Raw genomic sequence first — 18,657 nt, forward strand, 5'->3', positions numbered from 1 at the left:
GACCCCACCAGCAGGGCTCAGCACCAGAGGGGGGCAGTGGCAAGAGAGCAGCTCGGCATGCCCCAAGCGCTGGTGCTCCCTGGCCGTGCTGCTGGGATGGGACTCTTTTCCTCTGCAGCCCTGCACATGGCACTGCCCCTGCAGAGCCAGAGCAGCTCTCACAGGAAGGAGGTCACACAAGGAAGGCAGTGCAGGCTCCTTTCTTTTATTTAAATTCACAGAGGGCCTGGCTCCTCATATACAGACTCTCTGAGATTGAATGAGATGAATCATATCATTTTAATGGGCAACTTTAGACGTATTAAAACAAAGAAAGTTCTGTAATGAAAACACTCAAATACACAAACACACACAAAAATAGTTATATATATAATATTCGTTGTTCTTCTAGTCATTGATATTACTAGTCATCTGCAGAGGTAGAATGGAAATTTATTGCTTCTGAAACACATCTACTCATTAATTTCCACAGTGCTTGCTTAAGCTCCTTGTTCCTCATGCTGTACATGAGGGGGTTCAGTGCTGGAGGCACCACAGAGTACAGAACTGCTAGCACCAGGTCCAGGGATGGGGAAGAGATGGAGGGGGGCTTCAGGTAGGCAACCATAGCAGTCCAGAGAAAGAGGGAGACCACGGCCAGGTGAGGGAGGCACGTGGAAAAGGCTTTGTGCCGGCCCTGCTCAGAGGGGATCTTCAGCACTGCCCTGAAGATCTGCACATAGGACAGCACAATGAAAACAAAACAACCAAATCCTAAAGAAACACTAAACACAAGTGCCCCAACTTCCCTAAGGTAGGCATCTGAGCAGGAGAGCTTGAGGATTTGAGGAAGCTCACAGAAGAACTGGTCCACAGCATTGCCTTGGCAGAGGGGCAGGGAAAAGGTAATGGCCGTGTGCAGGACAGAATAGAGAAAGCCACTGCCCCAGGCAGCTGCTGCCATCTGGGCACAAGCTCTGCTGCCCACGAGGCTCCCGTAGTGCAGGGGCTTGCAGATGGCAACGTAGCGGTTGTAGGCCATGATGGTGAGAAGGGAATACTCTGCTCCAATGAAGAAGACAAAAAAGAAGACCTGTGCAGCACACCCTTGATAGGAGATGTCCCTGGTGTCCCAGAGGGCATTGGCCATGGCTTTGGGGAGAGTGGTGGAGATGCAGCCCAGGTCGAGGAGGGCGAGGTTGAGGAGGAAGAAGTCCATGGGGGTGTGGAGGCGGTGGTCGCAGGCTACAGCGGTGAGGATGAGGCCGTTGCCCAGGAGGGCAGCCAGGTAGATGCCCAGGAAGAGCGCGAAGTGCAGGAGCTGCAGCTCCCGCGTGTCTGCGAATGCCAGCAGGAGGAACTCGCTCACCGAGCTGCTGTTGGGCATTTCCTGAATTTGGGCGCAGTTGTCTGTTGAAAAGGATAAGGCAGAAAAATGTTAAAACAGACTTATCTGAGGAAAACCTATTGCAAGCCTTAGAGCACCCCCAGCCCAAGACTCTCTCTTTGCAGGAGAACCTTTCTGCAGCTCTCCTGCTTGAGCTGCGGCTGGTGCTGGCTGAGAGTGGCACTGGGAGCAGGGGCTGCTGTGGGCTCCAGAGGAGTCCTTCCTGCTGTGCAGCAGGAGGGAGGCAGGAACTTGGGGGACACTCAAGTTCAGTCCGCTGGTCAGACGAGGAGATTTGAAGTGTTACTTCAAGGAAAGTATCCAACGACTGTGTAGAACAAGGGACCTTTATTTGCTTCATTTTCTGGTAGCTACGCCTGTAATGTTTAGGAAGAACCATCTATTCGGTTTTCCCATGAGAAGAAACTACCGACAGCTGAGAGCAGAGAAGCCCCACACCAAGTGCAGCTGGACAGGATCCTCACCATGTCTTGAATGAGCAGGATCTCAGCTCCTCCCTCTTAACCAGGGCTGCAGAGGCCTCACTCCAGCTGCCCACAGACAGCCATCCAGCAGCACGGACATGGCCATAGCATGGAGGTCTCTTCACCTTGGGGCACCTGGATAACACAAGGATGCCACGAGAGAGCTGCATCCTGCTGGAAAGCAGCCTCCAGCCCAGAAGAACACCCCACAGACAGACATGAATATCTGCAGGCCGGCCTGTTCCACTATCCCATCTGCATCCCCTGCAGTGTCTGGAGGAGGATTGGCCACTCCTATCTTGGCTGACCAGGGGCAGCTGGGTTATGACACTCCGAGGGGCTTCTGCCAGACTTCCTCACCTCGCAGTGCCATCCAGCAGGACTCCCAAAGCCTACTGCATTGCCCACTGTCCTCCCAGAAACAAGACCCAGCAGGAGAAACTTCCAGGACGTGCAGCTGCATGGCCCTGCAGCCAGAGACGTACCTTGTCAAGGGCTGTGCAGATTTCTCCTGCAGGCAGCTCTCAGCATCCTCCCACTGCCAACTGCCTCCAAGCCCTCTCTCCTTCTCTCCTGTCCCCGTGCCAGCTGCGGTCAGAGCCCCCAGCCCTGCTGCGCTGTGCACAGGAGCTGCTCCTGGGCACAGCTGTCTCTCTGCACCAGGGCCCTCTTGCCACGAGCTCTCTCTGTCCCACGAGCCCGGCCCAGCTCAGCACCAGACGCCCAGCCCAAGGCACTGGAATCCCCCCTCGGGGGGCTTTGGGGAGGAGCCCACGAACCTCAGGCACTGAGAGACAATTGAAGACATCTCTCAACAAGTCCAAGTCAGAGGCAAGTTTCCTGCAGTGTCCCCCTGAGGGCCAGCACTGACACAGCCTCCCTTGGAGCTCGTTAGAGCAGAGCATTGGAGGCAGTGAGGACAAGGAGACAAAGGCAATGTGAAGGTGACCCTGATGTGTAGGAAAAATGGATGTGTTCCACTGAAGAAAAGGACCAGTCCTTGTCCCCTGGAACCCTGGAAGGGAGATCTGTTCATGTCACACCTTGCTCAGGGCTCTTTGTGGGGCAGGAGGAGATGGGGATGTGCATGGCCAAGTGCAGGAGAATGGTACGAGCCCTGCCTGGTTGATGGGTGGGGGCGAGGAGGCAATGAGGCCCTGGTGCTTTACCGATAAGCTGTCTCCTCCTAGGCCTCAGTGGCAGAGACAACAGCCAGAGCCATGGACACAAAGACCTGGGTCCTGTTGGGACTTGCTGCCTTGTCACAGCCCTTGCTGCTCTCCACAACAGGCTAACCTAGGCACTCTCAAAGCTGCACATCTTTCCCTGATGGCTGTAGACCCTTGTCCCTGTGGTGTCACAGCAGATCTGAGCTGAGTCTGATACCTCAGATCTTCTTGGTGGCCATGCTCCTCGTAAGGCAGCTCTGTAGGAAGCTGGCCTGGTTCCTTGGGAGCAGCACCACTGCTCGTATGGCATCCCTCGTGGTGCCCAGGCCCTCCATCTCCTGGGCACTGCTCACTCAGCAGGGTCCCAGTCTGCCCTGATGTGTGGGGTTGCTCTTCCTCCATTGCACAACCTCACTCCTCCTGTGGCTGTCAAGAGGTTTCTGTAGGCAAATTCATGCAGTTTCTCAATTTGCCCCTAGACAGACGCTCCATTCTGTCAGCTGTTATTGTCTGTATGCAGATGACTCACCGTAATTGTGCTATATTTGACAACACAGCAGCATCAGGAGCTGCAGGGAAGTTTGGATAATACAGGAGTAACCAGCTGAATGGAACTGCAGCACAGAGTCACAGAAGGGCAGGGGATGGAGGGCTGCAAGGTTCCAACTCTTCTGTGCTTCCTTCTCAGGCATGCTCTCATTTTGTCTGGAGCGGTGTCCTAAATGTTGTGAGGCTGTGCAAGGCAAAGTTAGAAGGGCTAAAGCTCTACTCTAGCTCAGTCTGGCTATTAGTTTCTAAGACAATAAAAAAGTTTTTATTAATAAATAAATAAAAAATTTAAAAGGAAGATTAAGAAGTGTCTTCAACCTTTATTGGACGTGGGAGGAAGCCTAGTTAGAAGTGATGAGGAAAAGGCTGAGTTACTTAATGACTTCTTTGCCTCAGTCTTTATCAGCTGGACCATTTGTTCCCCTGGTACTCAGCCCCCAGAGCTGGTAGATAAGGACACCGAGAGGGCAATGGGGGGACACTTTTGCCCACTTCTTAACTCTCCCTTTCTACTTCACCTCCTCCTTCTCCTCCAGGATACTTACACTAACTCTTCAAAGCTTTGAATATCCTTGGGATGGTCAAACCTGCATGTTCCCATTGTGATGTATCCTGAATGTGTTTCAGGCTTTGTTTAACATTAACCAACTTATTAATAATGTCCTCCAGAGATCTGCCCCAAGGCAGGAGAGTTAAGTGTTGCAGGGATTGTGGGAGGATATGAGCAGGCACCTTGATCATTGGGCACCTCCAGTGCTTTGGAACTTCACTCCTGAACAAGTGCAGAATTCTAGAAAAAATGGTGAAATGCTTGAAAAAGGGTTGTCATCAGCCTGGCAATTACAAAGAGACACAAATCACTGCAATGTGCAACTTGGCCTGTGCTTACTGAGCTGCAGTCAGTGCCACTCCAACCCTTGCGACAGGCCCCACAGCCGCTGCAACTCCTCTTAATGGCCTTGCAGCCACAGCAACTCCTACAATGGGCCGTGCAACCACTCCAAACCCCTGCAACAGGCCATGCAGCCTGAACAAGTCCTGTGATGGGCCCTGCAGCCCCAGCAACTCCTGCAACAGGCCCTGCAGCCACTCCAACGGCTGTGATGGGCTTCAGGGCTGGGCCAGAGAACCAACCTGTGCCACTATTGATTGCTCCTATATGCGAGAGAAAACAATGTATGTGAAAGTCAGGGTTTTTAAAAAGGAAAGAAACTCCTACCCAGACAAGAAAGGAGGAAGAAGACGTGGAATGTTACGGTAAAGTTGGGCCATCGTGGAAGCAGGAGGGCAAAGAGAAAGAGATCATAACAACATCAGTAACCACACCATCTCTATTCCAGGGTGAGCTAGGAGATTTGTGGAAAGATTTCAGCCATCATCTAAGTGAGCACATTGCCACCTGGCTGCTGGGAGAAAGGGGCCAATAGCCTGGAATTAGAGGGCAGGGATGCAAAGCAGCTGGGATCCCCCTCTAGGGAAGGGGTGACTGACAAACAATTGGAAAATGGGCAGAAGGAACATACTCTTGTCAGGTGTGAAGGAAAGGTAACCCCTGAAGGAAGATCTTGTATGTCAACCAGGCAAGCGGACGACAATGGCGTTGGGTATCTGGTGCCCGATGGAATTAGTCATGCTGGAGGTGATATATAAAAACCTAGCCAATGAACAACTATCCAAAGATCCTGATGAAGTAAAGTGTACATGACCCATGTGGTGGAAGTTTGTATAGAGTGCACCATCCTCATATGCCAACTCATTGGCAGAAATGACTTGGAAAGGCCAAGAGAAACCCAGAGTGGATGAATCAGCTAGCCAACTCTGGCAGTATGAAGGAAGTCTGTCTTCTTCCTCATGGGCCTGCATTTTAGCTGTGGATAAACTTTCTCAAGAGGTCCAGGAAGAACAAGAGAATGCATCTTTCTCCCTACCTGTAGAAACCAATATGTAAGCTGCCAGGTGTAAGTAAAAGAATGTTACTAAAGAAAGAGAAATGAGTGGGTACACACCATGTGCCAACATGTGGTTCTGCCATGGAGAGGACATGAGAAAATGGGATGGAAAATCTACCTCCACCCTAGAGGCACGGATCCATGAATTGCAAGGAAATGCAATCACAAAAAGGGGTTCTTCTGAGAAAATTGCTGCTCCAGTTTCTATCAGGCAGTCCTCCAGACAGAGTAGTCACAGAATCATAGAATGGTTTGTGTTGGAAGGGACCTCAAAGATCTTGTAGTTTCAACCCCCCTGTCATAGGCAGGGTCACCACCCACTAGATCCGGTTGCTCAGGGCCTCATCTAACCTGATGAATGAATACTATGAGCAGGACTAGAGGCACCTGGCCTCCAGCCACGGGGAGGGTAGGGACAACCGGGTTTATTGGACTTTGAGAATTCCATGGCCTGGCACATGAGACTCACAGAAGATATAAGGCTCTAGTGAGTACCGGTGCACCGCATACCCTAAAAACCTGCTCCACTGTGGTATACCATGGGCTGCTGGGGACACAGCCTGCTTCACCATGGACCTCACCACGGGCCACAGGGGACTTCTGCTCCGGCTCCTGGAGCACCTCTCCCCCTCCTTCTTCACTGACCTTGGTGTCTGCAAGGCTGTTTCTCACTCCTCTCTCTCTCCCAGATGCTATTCCACAGCAGTTTTTCCCCTTACCTGGTTTTCCTCATCTGGTCCCTTCTGCTTGGTGAAACACATCCAATTTTCCAACACATCACTGTCACATTCACATTTCCTTTGTCTCCTTGTCCTCACTGCTTCCAGTGTTCTAATAGAGCAGTGTTCTGCTCTAATGAGCTCCAAGAGAGGCAATGTCAGTGCTGGCCCTAGTCGGGCCTGGGCACCACGAGGGATGCCATACGAGCAGTGGTGCTGCTCACCACGAACCAGGCCAGCTTCCTACAGAGCTGCCTTACGAGGAGCATGGCCACCAAGAAAATCTGAGTTATCAGACTCAGCTTAGATCCTGTGAGATACCACACGGAAAAGGGTCTAGAGCCAGTAGGAAAAGAGGTACAGGTGTGGGAGTCCCTAGGACAGCCTGGTGTGGAGAGCAGCAAGGGCTGTGACAAGGCTGAGAGTCCCAACAGGACCCAGGGCTTTGTGCCCATGGCTCTGGCTGTTGTCTCTGCCACTGAGGCCTACGAGGAGACAGCTTATCGGTAAAGCACCAGGGCCTCATTGCCTCCTCGCCCCCACCCATGAACCAGGCAGGGCTCGTACCATTCTCCTGCACTTGGCCATGCACATCCCCATCTCCTCCTGCCCCCACGAAGAGCCCTGAGCAGTGTGTGAAGGGAAAGGATCTCCCTTCCCAGGGGCCAGCGGTCAAGGTCTGGTCCTTTATTTTGGTGACACACATCCAGTTTTCCTACACATCAGGGTCACCTTCACATTGCCTTTGTCTCCTTTTCCTCACTGCCTCCAATGCTCTGCTCTAACGAGCTCCAAGGGAGGCTGTGTCAGGGCTGGCCCTCAGGGGGACACTGCAGGAAACTTGCCTCTGACTTGGACTTGTTGAGAGATGTCTTCAATTGTCTCTCAGTGCCTGAGGTTCGTGGGCTCCTCAGCAGAGCCCCCCGAGGGGGGATTCCAATGCCTTGGGCTGGGCGTGTGGTGCTGAGCTGGGCCGGGCTCGTGGGACAGAGAGAGCTCGTGGCAAGAGGGCCCTGGTGCAGAGAGACAGCTCTGCCCAGGAGCAGCTCCTGTGCACAGCACAGCAGGGCTGGGGGCTCTGACCGCAGGTGGCACGGGGAGAGGAGAGAAGGAGAGAGGGCTTGGAGGCAGTGAGGAGCGCAGCAACAGAGGGCAGCGTGTGGCAGGACAGATCTGCAGGCTCTTGGCACCGTGAGGCTCTGGCAGCAGGGCCATGCAGGTGGGGTTGCCAGAGGGGTCTTCTACAGCTGGCACATCCGATGGCTGATAGCATCTCTCGGGATAGCTGTCTCTCTGTTTCTCCAGCAAAGTGTAGAAGATGCTGTAGAGAATGGCATTTACAAGAAGAAATTTCCAGAGGAAGACTGAGGCTTCGTTTATCTGAAGGGAAAGGCTTTTTTGGTTTCTGTGCATTCAGATTTTTGCTGTGGAGGGGAATGTGAGTGAATTTGAGCACAGAGCTTGTGGGATGGAGTCTGTGAACATGGAAAGGGAGGAGACGTGGGGACACAGAAGGGGGTCCCAGCAGGGACGCGGGCAGGCAGCAGGGACATGGGCAGGCGGTGAGAGGGAGCTGCTGCCAGAAATGCTGTGCGAGGGAGGGCTCAGGCACCTCCCTGCCAGCCCCAGCAGGGCAGGCGCCTTCCCTGGGACACCCCCTGCTCTCCTCTGCCACCAGCACAGCCTCTGCCCTCAAGCCCCCGCTGTCCCCAGCAGGAGCTGCCTCCTCTGCAGGCAGAGCTGCAGCACAGGAGGGTGTGCTGAGTGTCCGTCTGTCCCTCCCTGGCCTTGCCTCCCCTGGCAGCAGCACGCTGCCATTCCTCCTGGCTTCTCCACCTGGCCGTGCTGCTGCTGCTCTTGTTCCCAGGCTGCCTGGGGATGGGGGTTTCACCTGCCCATGGAGTGAGCCCTCGGGGTGCGTGGGGGAAGGGGAGTACGGGGACAGGGTGAGGGGTCTGGAGATGGGCACTTGGAGCCTGGATTCCTCTGCTTTCGGCAGCGTCCAGGTTCTTTTCAGATGAACAACTGAGTACAGCTTTCCTGCAGCTCTCACAGGGCAGCTGAGACCAGCACTGATGGACAGATTGCCTGTCCTCACTAAAGGTCACTCTGCACTATATGGCCAGTCCCTTTTTCTCTGAGGATCCACAAAGTTTCCCTTCAAGTGCAGGAGAAATGCCCAGGATTTCTGTTTTAGAAAAACTCATCAGGTGTTGTGGGGTAGCAACAAGACACAATATGACCCCATGAAAGGAAAATGAAAAAAAAATCCATATATATATATCTGCTCTGCAGTTGGGTGACCTGGGAGCAACACTGGGGCAAAGTTCTTTGATATCAGGCCTGAAGTGAATCTGAGATAACCCCATGTTCCTCTTTACCTCTGCCTATAGGGCATAACTGACTCTTCCATTGCCCACAGAGGAGTCCCCTGCTCCCAGGGATACTCTCAGGCAGCATCAGGAAGAACTTATGAAAAGGACCCGCCAAATGTCTTCCTGGAAGTGGAGAATGTTTTTGGCAATATTAAATAAGAAATGGGATGAGTTTTCTTCTGGTAAGTCTGTTGTACATTATTACTGTTCTTTCTCTTCCTTGTGCAGGACCACATCCCAAAACAAGCAGATGTCCAATAGAAGTGCCATCAGTGAGTTCCTCCTGCTGGCATTCGCAGACACGCGGGAGCTGCAGCTCCTGCACTTCGCGCTCTTCCTGGGCATCTACCTGGCTGCCCTCCTGGGCAACGGCCTCATCCTCACCGCCGTAGCCTGCGACCACCGCCTCCACACCCCCATGGACTTCTTCCTCCTCAACCTCGCCCTCCTCGACCTGGGCTGCATCTCCACCACTCTCCCCAAAGCCATGGCGAATGCCCTCTGGGACACCAAGGCCATCTCCTATCAAGGGTGTGCTGCACAGGTCTTTCTATTTGTCTTCTTGATTTTGTCAGAATTTTATGTTCTCACCATCATGGCCTACGACCGCTACGTTGCCATCTGCAAGCCCCTGCACTACGGGAGCCTCGTGGGCAGCAGAGCTTGTGCCCAGATGGCAGCAGCTGCCTGGGGCAGTGGCTTTCTCAATGCTGTCCTGCACACGGCCACTACATTTTCCCTGCCCCTCTGCCAAGGCAATGCTGTGGACCAGTTCTTCTGTGAAATCCCCCAGATCCTCAAGCTCTCCTGCTCAGACACCTACCTCAGGGAAGTTGGGCTTACTGGAATCACCTTCTGTTTAGGAATTGGTTGTTTTGTTTTCATTGTGGTGTCCTATGTGCAGATCTTCAGGGCGGTGCTGAGGATGCCCTCTGAGCAGGGCCGGCACAAAGACTTTTCCATGTGCCTCCCTCACCTGGCCGTGGTCTCCCTGTTGGTTAGCACTGCTGTGGTTGCCTACCTGAAGCCCCCCTCCATGTCTTCCCCATCCCTGGACCTGGTGCTGTCATTTCTGTACTCGGTGGTGCCTCCAGCAGTGAACCCCCTCATCTACAGCATGAGAAACAAGGAGCTCAAGGGTGCAGTGAGGAAACTGTTTCTCTACGTGCTTCTTAAGTATCAAGAGTGTCTTCAATATCTTTGATTTTGATTTAATAGTATTCTTGACCTTTTGACTGTTAATTAGTTTACTTACTTTGACAGTATTATCTAAACTACTTATAGAAGTAGGCTTCCAGTGTACATATAGGCAATAAAGAAGCCACAAGAACTTTCTTGATCTCAACTTTCCTCTCTTCCTATCACCTCTGTAGCTGCGGGAGCAGTCCCAGCTCAGGGCCAAAACCCAGCTGGCACAGGGAGGAGCAGCCCTGGTGGCCCTCAGAGCTGCCCTTCACTGCCCGCTGGGCTCTGCCTCTCTGCTGCCTTGATAGGATCGTAGAATCATTAATGTTGAAAAAGACCTCCACGTCCATCCCATCCAATGGCTGTCCTACTAATAATGTCATCACAAAACCATATCGCTAAACACCGTGAGGTGGGTCTGCCTCCCCGCCTGCCCAGCACAGCCCTCCCTCTGCACGACCCCTTGCTCTGCAGAGCAGCTCCTCTGGTTGTCATGTCAGAGAGTCCAACTTTTGCCTGAAGTCATCCCTCAGGGCTGCTTGCAGCTTTCTACACAGAGGTGGCCACTGCCTCCCAGATGCCATGGGGGGAATCTGAGGCCTGCACGATGGCCTGGGAAACGTTACCCTGGATCCACAGAAGCCATTCCCGAACCAAAACACGTAAGCAGGAAGCTCACTGTGGTGGTGGTGGAGAGCTGCTGGGCACCTTGTGCAGGGTGCTCCTACAGGGTGCACCTTTGTGCCCTTTGCCCTCCTGACTACAACGCCACTTCTGTCTCAGGAATGGAGGAGCCAACAGAGGTGAGACAGAGATCATGAACTGTGAGATCACGAGTGCCATCAGATATCTGCCCCTTAGAAGAAAACTGATATGGGAGGTTCATGAGAAGCCTGGCCAGGAGAGGTGTGTGATTTGAGGAGGGAACAGGGGCTTGACAAGAAGAAATTAACAATTTTGAAGAGGAAAGAGGGTTCATGTAATGTTCATTCTGCTGGGTTCATGTAATGTTCATTCTGCTGTAACACTGACTTAAACAGTCATGTAAAGCCCTGCCCCTATTTTAACTAGTAACCTTAATCCCTAAACCTAAATGCTGCTCCACACCCTGACAGGAATTCACTACTCTAATGCCTGACCTCAAAGAATCCCGTGAAGCCAAAACTCAGCCCCTTACCTTTACACTTGCTCTCTTGCTCACCCTGATCCCTTCCCTTTACACTAGCATTAAAATGCTCTATTTAATCCTAGAGAACTTCTTACCAGTGCTAAAGCAAACCCTAAAGCACAAAGTTTACCATAGCCTAACCACAGACCTGACACCCCAAGCAGAACACCAAACCCTCCCACTAAACAGTTGCTTAATCTCTAACCCAAAGCCCCTGTTCCTGTGCATTAACCTCCTCACCTTAAACCCTCTCCTAAACCTTAACTCTGAGATCATGAAAGCCATCAGAAAGCTGATCCCAATGAGATGACTGATATGGGGAGGTCAGGAGAAGCATGGACAGGAGAGATGTGAGATTTGGGGGAGGGAATAGGGGCTTGGCCAGAAGAAATTAAGTAATTTCTAGAGGTAAGAGGGTTCAGGTTATGCTGATGCTGCTGTAGCAGTGACTTAAAAGAGTCATGTGAGGCCCTTCCCCAGGTTCAATCAGTAACCTTAATTCATAAATCGAACTGCTACCCCACACCCCGACAGGAATCCACTCCTCTTATGCCTGACCTCAAAGTATGCACTGAAGCCAAAACTCAGCCCATAGCCTCTTTCCCTTACCCTTACTCTCTTGCTTACCTTGATCCCTGCCCTTAGCACTAGCTTGTAATTTTTCTATTTAATCGTAGACTTCAAGGGTTAAACAACAAACAAAAACCTAAACAAAACCCTAAACCACAAAGCCTGCCCATCCCCTAACCACAGACATGACACCCCAAGCAGAACATCAAACCTGCCCACAAAATATTTGCTTAAACTCTAACCCAGAAAGGTGAGCCCTGGTCCCTAAACCCAAATGTAAAAAGTAACCAGACAAAGCCCTCGTTCCTGTGCATTAACCTCCTCACCCTCAGCCTCTCACCTGACCCTTAACTTTAGGTGCTTGGCCCCTTGCGACAGGACAGGAACTGTGAGGTTGCTGTGCAGTCGCATGGCATTCAGAGATGAGTGTGAGGGGCCATGGATCTGGTCGGTTTGTGGGTCACAAGGAGGAGATGGGTGGGAATGCTCTGCTGAGCTCAGCTCTGCCTCAGGATCTCCTGCCCCAGCAGGAGGAATGGGACTGGGGCAGTGACTGGGAGGTCACTTCTGTCTCTGCAGCTGATAGGGCAGCAGCAGGAACGTGTCACGCAAAGGGACTGTGAGGTCCCTTGTGTCTGGAGGTGGCAGGTCAGCCTTGGCTTCTCCCTGGGATGTGCACTTTGGGGCTGACATCTGCCAGTGGCCCTGCTAGGCCAGCAGAAGGCCCCTGCTTGGCATGCTGCCTGTGGGATCCCCTCTGCCTCCATCCCCAGGAGGACCCAGACACAAAGAAGGCCCGCAGAGGGCTTGTCCTGTCCCTTCTGCTTGACGCCAGGACTGGACAGCAGGAGGCCCAAGGCTTGGCTGTGTCTAGCCAAGAAGCTGCAAGGCCAGCAGCAGGCCCAGGCCTTGGAAGATGCTGGGGAGGTGACTTCTGTGTGCTTGGCTGACAGGCCGCAAGGAGCCTGATGGGTTGGGATGCCTGCTTCAGGAGTGGTTGCCACCCTGATGGAGCTTTCCTTGGTAGGAGAAAAGAGCAGGAGACAAAAACTGCCACAAAGTGCACCTTGGAATGTTGGCATGGGACATGAGGAGGAAGAAATGTCCCTCAAAGGGCAGTGCTGTAGTGACAGAGGTCACCCAAAGAGTGTCTGATCACACCATGACTTTAAGTTTTAAGGTACAGCTGATTAAGTTTGACGAGACATGGGTGAGATGATGGAAATGCCGGGATGAGAGCAAGGTGGTGGACAGAGATGGGTGTCTTCAGACTTCAAGGAAATAGGATAAAGTGTGGGACAGCATAGGAAAGCCTGCAGAGGAGAAGGCAGAGGGTGCTGGCAAGAAGGGAAGGCCCCAACAGCCCTGACGTTTTTCTCCCTTTGGCTAGAGCTTCTGACGAGACGAGATAGAGTCATTGCAATGGGGCCTCACTGCTTCCTTGATACCCTGTGCAGGGGTGGGGAGGTGTCCTAATGAAGTTCTTCTCGTGGCATCACACTGCCCACCACATCATACAGACCCCAAGAAGAGCCCTGAGCCAGACGGGGGGGTGCAGGATCTCCCCTCCCAGTGGCTGGGGTCAGGCCTTGGCCCTTCTGCTTCACCAAAACCAACCAAGACTTTTCTCAGCACAGCGCTTTGCCTGTCTGCAATCATGGCCTCCAATGATCTGCCCTAACAAGTCCCTGGGGAGGCTTTGTTAGGAACAGCCCTCAGTGGGGCCCATTAATACTCCAAGTCACTTCAACTTTTCCTCCTGACTTTACTTTCTCAAGCGGTTACATCATTCTCCTCTCAGAACCCAAGTTTCACTGACTCAGCACTAAAATACACCATGGAGCTCATCAAAATGCAGAATGTCCTAAACAGCCATATCTCTCCCACAGTTTTCTTCACGTCTTCAAGACTTGTTCAGCTAATTGGAGAGCTTTCATGGTGCAGTTAAGGAGGAAGATTTCAAAGAGCATCTAATGAAAAATTTTCCTCATTTTAAAGGCTGAATTTTGTTGTGTTTCAGTGTAGAGCATCATTTTTCCTATAGATACTGGTCTAGGGTTTCTCCTTTGAAGCCGTGCTGAGGTAGGAAGAGCAGGGTTTTTCCTATTTAAAAACAAACAACAGGAAATCATGCTGCAATTAAAAAAAAAAAAAAAAGCAAAGTTCAAGTTCCTCATTATGTTGCCTCCAGGGACGTTTACCTTCCCATAAGGATGACTGTACATGATCTGTTTTACACTGATTAATAGGAAATTTAAAATCATAGTGTTAATTTAATCCATACCATACTAATTCAATGAGAAACAATGGGTTTCTTGCTAAGGAAACCGTTAGACTGCTGAGACATGGGCGAGCTGGAACTCATTGAAGCTCAATGCAGCAACTGGGTTGGTGAGGGCGGTCTGAATGATCAAAGAGTAAGGGGAGGGCAAAGCAGGAGAACCATGGGAAGTGCATGGGACCAGACAGGCAGCTGGAAAGGGGACATTCAGCAGGGTCTGTGTAATGAAGATGCTTTTTCTGCCTTGTAGATGAGGGAGTACACCATGATAGACAAAGTGATGACAATTCAAGTATAGGTGAACACCAGTATTTCCTCTCCTGCGATTAATATAGGTCATGGAAATTCACATTTCGTCATCATAGAAATTATACTTCATGTGAAACAATTAACGGAAGGAGTTGAATCATTTGAGCTGATGAGTGGTTGCTATATTAGTTAAGTGCTAAAAAAAGTTACAGGGTATTGGGGCAGAGCTTTGCTGTCTGACCATAAGCATAACCATGGAAAACGTCCTTGTGTTTGAGGCACTTCGCTGGACCAGCAGATGTCAGAAAAGACCTGCAGGAGACCGGAGCCCTTTGGGAAAATCAGGTGGAGCCAGGTGGAGTTCCCAGGGCACCTCCACTGCCAGCAGTGGTCTTTGTCCCTGTAACTGCAGCCCAGCCCAGCACAGGAAACCCCTTCAAAGACAACACCTTAGTTCAGTGGGTTCCTGGGATTGACCTAGATTTGAAATTGCCATTGGAATCCCATGATACTCTCCCTTATTCCTACTAGACACTTGAACATCCCTTTACCTTCCTGGGTCATCTCTAGCAAACTCAGGCTGCAAAACTCAAGTAGAGTACGCTTCAAATGGCTGAGCCAGAACCCATCAGCTTGCCCCACTTTGGAAATGGTCCCCGTCCATCTGAGGTTTTGAAAGTGAAAAATGTGAAAGGACCCGTCAGGTCAATGCGCAGAGGAAGGGAAAGTCACACATATTGTGCTGGAGTAGCAGAAGGCAAAAAGCACTGCATTGTGCCTCAGAGTAATCAAGGAGACCTAATCCAGTTCATCTGTGAGATAAAGCAGAGTGAAGGACGTTCAGTTGTGTCCTAACATGAAGAAGGATGTACATCACTGGTGAAGGAGCTGTCTTTTTGTGCCATCACCAATGCAAATTACACAAGAACTACATCAAATAAAGGTAAGCTGTCCCACCCTGGCCCTGTCACACCACGGGGCAGCGGAGGGACCTTTTTCACTTTCAGCCTCTTCTTCAGAGAGGCTTTGCCCTCTCCCTGAGCACCACGGGGCAGAGCCTGGCCCTGGACGCTCCGTGAGCGCCGTGCAGGTCGTGGCAGGCTGCGGTGAGGGGACGAATGCCCTGGGCCCCCTTCCTGCTCTGCCCAGGCCAGCAAGGGCCCCGAGCGGCCTCGTGTCCCCTGCCCCTGCAGCTCGGGGCTCCCTTCCCCAGCCCTGGCTCTGCAGCACCAAGCCCTGCTGGGAGCCCTCCCCTGCATGCTGCCACCGCTCCCTGACGCTGCTGGTGCCCTCTGCCGGGCACTGCCCAGCCCAGCCCAGCCCCTGCCCACCTCTCCCCACCTCCCGGACCTCTCCCCAGCCCAGCAGCCCAGGCTGGGCTGGCCCCAGGCCAGTGCCCACCGCAGCCTGCTGCAGGGCTCTGGGCACGGCCAGCACAGCCCCAGCCCCTCGCAAGGCACCGCAGCTGCTGGCACAAAGGCGGCTCTGGGCCTCCCCAGCAGCCCCCGCGCTGGGGCCAGCCACGGCTCAGGAGATGGAGGGCCGTGAAGCTGCAGGAGCCCTGCTCTCCTGCCTGGGACATCCCCAGCACAGAGTGCCTGTGCCCCGCAGGGCCAGCCCCGCTCCCCAGGCCAGCACAAGAGGCCTGGCCGAGGCACAGAGCAGATCCAGATTCCAGTCCTTGAAGCTCCAGATTGCCCCACTGCTCAGTGATGGGCAGCCCCAAGGACTACCAGGGATGTTCCTGAATGTGACAGCAGGGCTTTTGGCCCTGAGCCCCTTCTCTGTTGAGAGAATGAGATGGGATCTGAGAGCTTTGAATATCTCATAGCTTCTTTATTGTCTTCATCTACACAGGAATTTTGATTCTCAAAGTAGACTAGATGACTGGGTAAAAATAAAAATTACCAGGTAGGAGGATAAGAAGAAATTTTCTTAAAATAAAATATTATAATCACACATTTTAAAAATAAGACAAAACAATTTCAGAAAACATTTTGTGAGAAATTCTCTCAGTAGTGTTAGGATGGGGAGGATATTACTGATGCTTCAGGAGTACCTATGAAAATAATTTCCTTAGTGCATTTCTCAGTTCCTGGTTTCTCATGCTGTAGATGAGGGGGTTCACTGCTGGAGGCACCACCGAGTACAAAAATGCAAACACCAGGTCCAGGGATGGGGAAGAGATGGAGGGGGGCTTCAGGTAGGCAAACATGGCAGTGCTGACAAACAAGGAGACCACAGCCAGGTGGGGGAGGCACATTGAAAAGAGTTTGTGCCGGCCCTGCTCAGAGGGCATCCTCAGCACAGCCCTGAAAATCTGCACATAGGACAGATCAATGTAAATAAAACAAAGAAACACTAAGGAAAGAGTAAAGACAAGTGCCCCAACTTCCCTGAGGTAGGCATCCGAGCAGGAGAGCTTGAGGATCTGGGGGATTTCACAGAAGAACTGGTCCACAGCATTGCCTTGGCAGAGGGGCAGGGAAAAGGTAGTGGCCGTGTGCAGGACAGCATTGAGAAAGCCACTGCCCCAGGCAGCTGCTGCCATCTGGGCACAAGCTCTGCTGCCCACGAGGCTCCCGTAGTGCAGGGGCTTGCAGATGGCAACGTAGCGGTCGCAGGACATGACAGTCAGAGTAAAATATTCTGCTGATATAAAGAAGAGAAAGAAAAAGACCTGTGCAGCACATCCTTGATAGGAGATGGCCCTGGTGTCCCAGAGGGCATTGGCCATGGCTTTGGGCAGAGTGGTGGAGATGGATCCCAGGTCAAGGAGGGCGAGGTTGAGGAGGAAGAAGTCCATGGGGGTGTGGAGGCGGTGGTCGCAGGCTACGGCGGTGAGGATGAGGCCGTTGCCCAGGAGGGCAGCCAGGTAGATGCCCAGGAAGAGCCCGAAGTGCAGGAGCTGCAGCTCCCGCGTGTCTGCGAATGCCAGCAGGAGGAACTCGCTCACAGAGCTGCTGTTGGCCATTTGCTGGTTCTTGGCATGTGTTTCTGTCCCAGGGGGATAAAAAGCATTAATAAATCCAAAAACTTTTATGAGAAAATCTTTTTCTCTTTCTCAATTAATCCAATGTAATGACTGTCCTCTTTCAGGATTACAGTTGGCAGGTGCCTTTCAGGAGGTCTTACTGACACTGCCTGAGGATATCCCAGTGAATAGGGGATTCTGCTGTGAGCAACACATGAGGCAGTCCTGCCCAACAGCAAGAGGTTAAGAGGAACATTGGCTCATTTCAGATTCAAGTCACTTGCTAATAAAGAGCTCTTCCATATTGTTGTTCACAATTCATTCAGTTGCAGAGCGTGGCTGTGGGGATTTATTTTTGTATTTTTTTTGTCTAGCTGCCCACCCCAATCCTGAGGACTTTTTCTAAGGCAGAAATCCTGGGCATTTCTGCTGAAATCCAAGAGAAAACCTGTGGATTGTCAGAGGCAAAGGGACCGTCCCTTTAATACAGAGTGTTCTTTAGAGAGGCCAGCCAGTCTGTCCATTACAGCTGGTCACAGCTGCCCTGTACTGGCATCCACCTGAGATGCAGGACAATTGCACTCAGAGGTTCATAGAGTCATAGACTCATAGAATATCCTGATTTGGAAGGGTTCCACAAGGATCGTCAAATCCAACCCCTGAATCTGTATATAAGCACCCAAAAATTGGCCCACATGCCTGAGGGTGTTGCCCAAATATTTCTTAAATTGTGATAGCCTCAGTGCTGTGACCACTTCCCTGCGGTGTTTGTTCCTGTGCCTAAAAAACCTGGACACTGCAGGGAGCAAAGGAATCCAGGCTCCAAGTGCCCATCTCCAGACCCCTCACCCTGTCCCCGTACTCCCCTTCCCCCAGGCACCCCGAGGGCTCACTCCATGGGCAGGTGAAACCCCCAAACCCAGGCAGCCTGGGAACAAGAGCAGCAGCAGCACGGCCAGGTGGAGAAGCCAGGAGGAATGGAAATGTGCTGCTGCCAGGGGAGGCAAGGCCAGGGAGGGACAGACGGACACTCAGCACACCCTCCTGTGCTGCAGCTCTGCCTGCAGAGGAGGCAGCTCCTGCTCATTGCAAACGATCTGTGCTCCCCTCAAGCCTGCAAAGATCTCCCAAAGGCAGGGCACTGGGCATCGGAGGGTTTGCAGCTCCCAAAGATCAACTAGGATAAAGCCTGAGAGGACCACAATGATGATGTTGATGCAGTCTGTGGGCTGAGGTGTGGGAAGGGACTTTATGAAGTTCATTGATGGCATATTGGTCCCTCACTGCAAGGCTCTAGGAGTCTCAGTCTCCTGTACAACCCTGACAATCCATTACCATGAAACCTGCCTCCCCTCCACTGCAGGATTCTTCAGGCACAGAGTGCAGAAAAAGTCTTGCCTTTCAGGTAGCCCCTGCCTTGATCTTTCTCTTGAAAATTGCAATCATAAATGCCATTCTCTACAGCATCTTCTACTCCTCGCTGGAGAAACAGTGAGACCCATCCTAACAGATGCTATCAGCCATCGGATGTGTTAGCTGTAGAAGACCCCTCTGGCAACCCCACCTGCATGGCCCTGCTGCCAGAGACTCACGGTGCCAAGAGCCTGCAGATCTGTCC

The 18,657-nt window shown here is 52.2% G+C and overlaps 3 protein-coding genes across 3 annotated transcripts; 1 reads left to right on the forward strand and 2 right to left on the reverse strand.

Moving 5' to 3' along the window:
- Nucleotides 1-403: 403 nt before the first annotated feature.
- LOC136787600 (olfactory receptor 14C36-like) lies at nucleotides 404-1,453 on the reverse strand. Its single transcript, XM_066984913.1, has one exon. The coding sequence runs from the start codon at nucleotides 1,364-1,366 to the stop codon at nucleotides 404-406; it is 963 nt and encodes a 320-aa protein (XP_066841014.1). The 5' UTR covers nucleotides 1,367-1,453.
- Nucleotides 1,454-9,243: 7,790 nt separating this feature from the next.
- LOC136787601 (olfactory receptor 14C36-like) lies at nucleotides 9,244-14,114 on the forward strand (the record flags this gene model as incomplete). Its single annotated transcript, XM_066984914.1, has 2 exons — nucleotides 9,244-9,756; nucleotides 14,067-14,114. Coding segments are annotated over 2 exons (561 nt in total), but the record flags the coding sequence as incomplete, so codon positions are not given.
- Nucleotides 14,115-16,124: 2,010 nt separating this feature from the next.
- On the reverse strand, nucleotides 16,125-16,694 carry LOC136787602 (olfactory receptor 14J1-like). Its single transcript, XM_066984915.1, has one exon. The coding sequence runs from the start codon at nucleotides 16,692-16,694 to the stop codon at nucleotides 16,125-16,127; it is 570 nt and encodes a 189-aa protein (XP_066841016.1).
- Between the last annotated feature and the right edge of the window lie 1,963 nt (nucleotides 16,695-18,657).

This window comes from Anser cygnoides, chromosome 30, assembly GCF_040182565.1.
Source record: "Anser cygnoides isolate HZ-2024a breed goose chromosome 30, Taihu_goose_T2T_genome, whole genome shotgun sequence".
Classification (NCBI taxonomy): domain Eukaryota; kingdom Metazoa; phylum Chordata; class Aves; order Anseriformes; family Anatidae; genus Anser; species Anser cygnoides.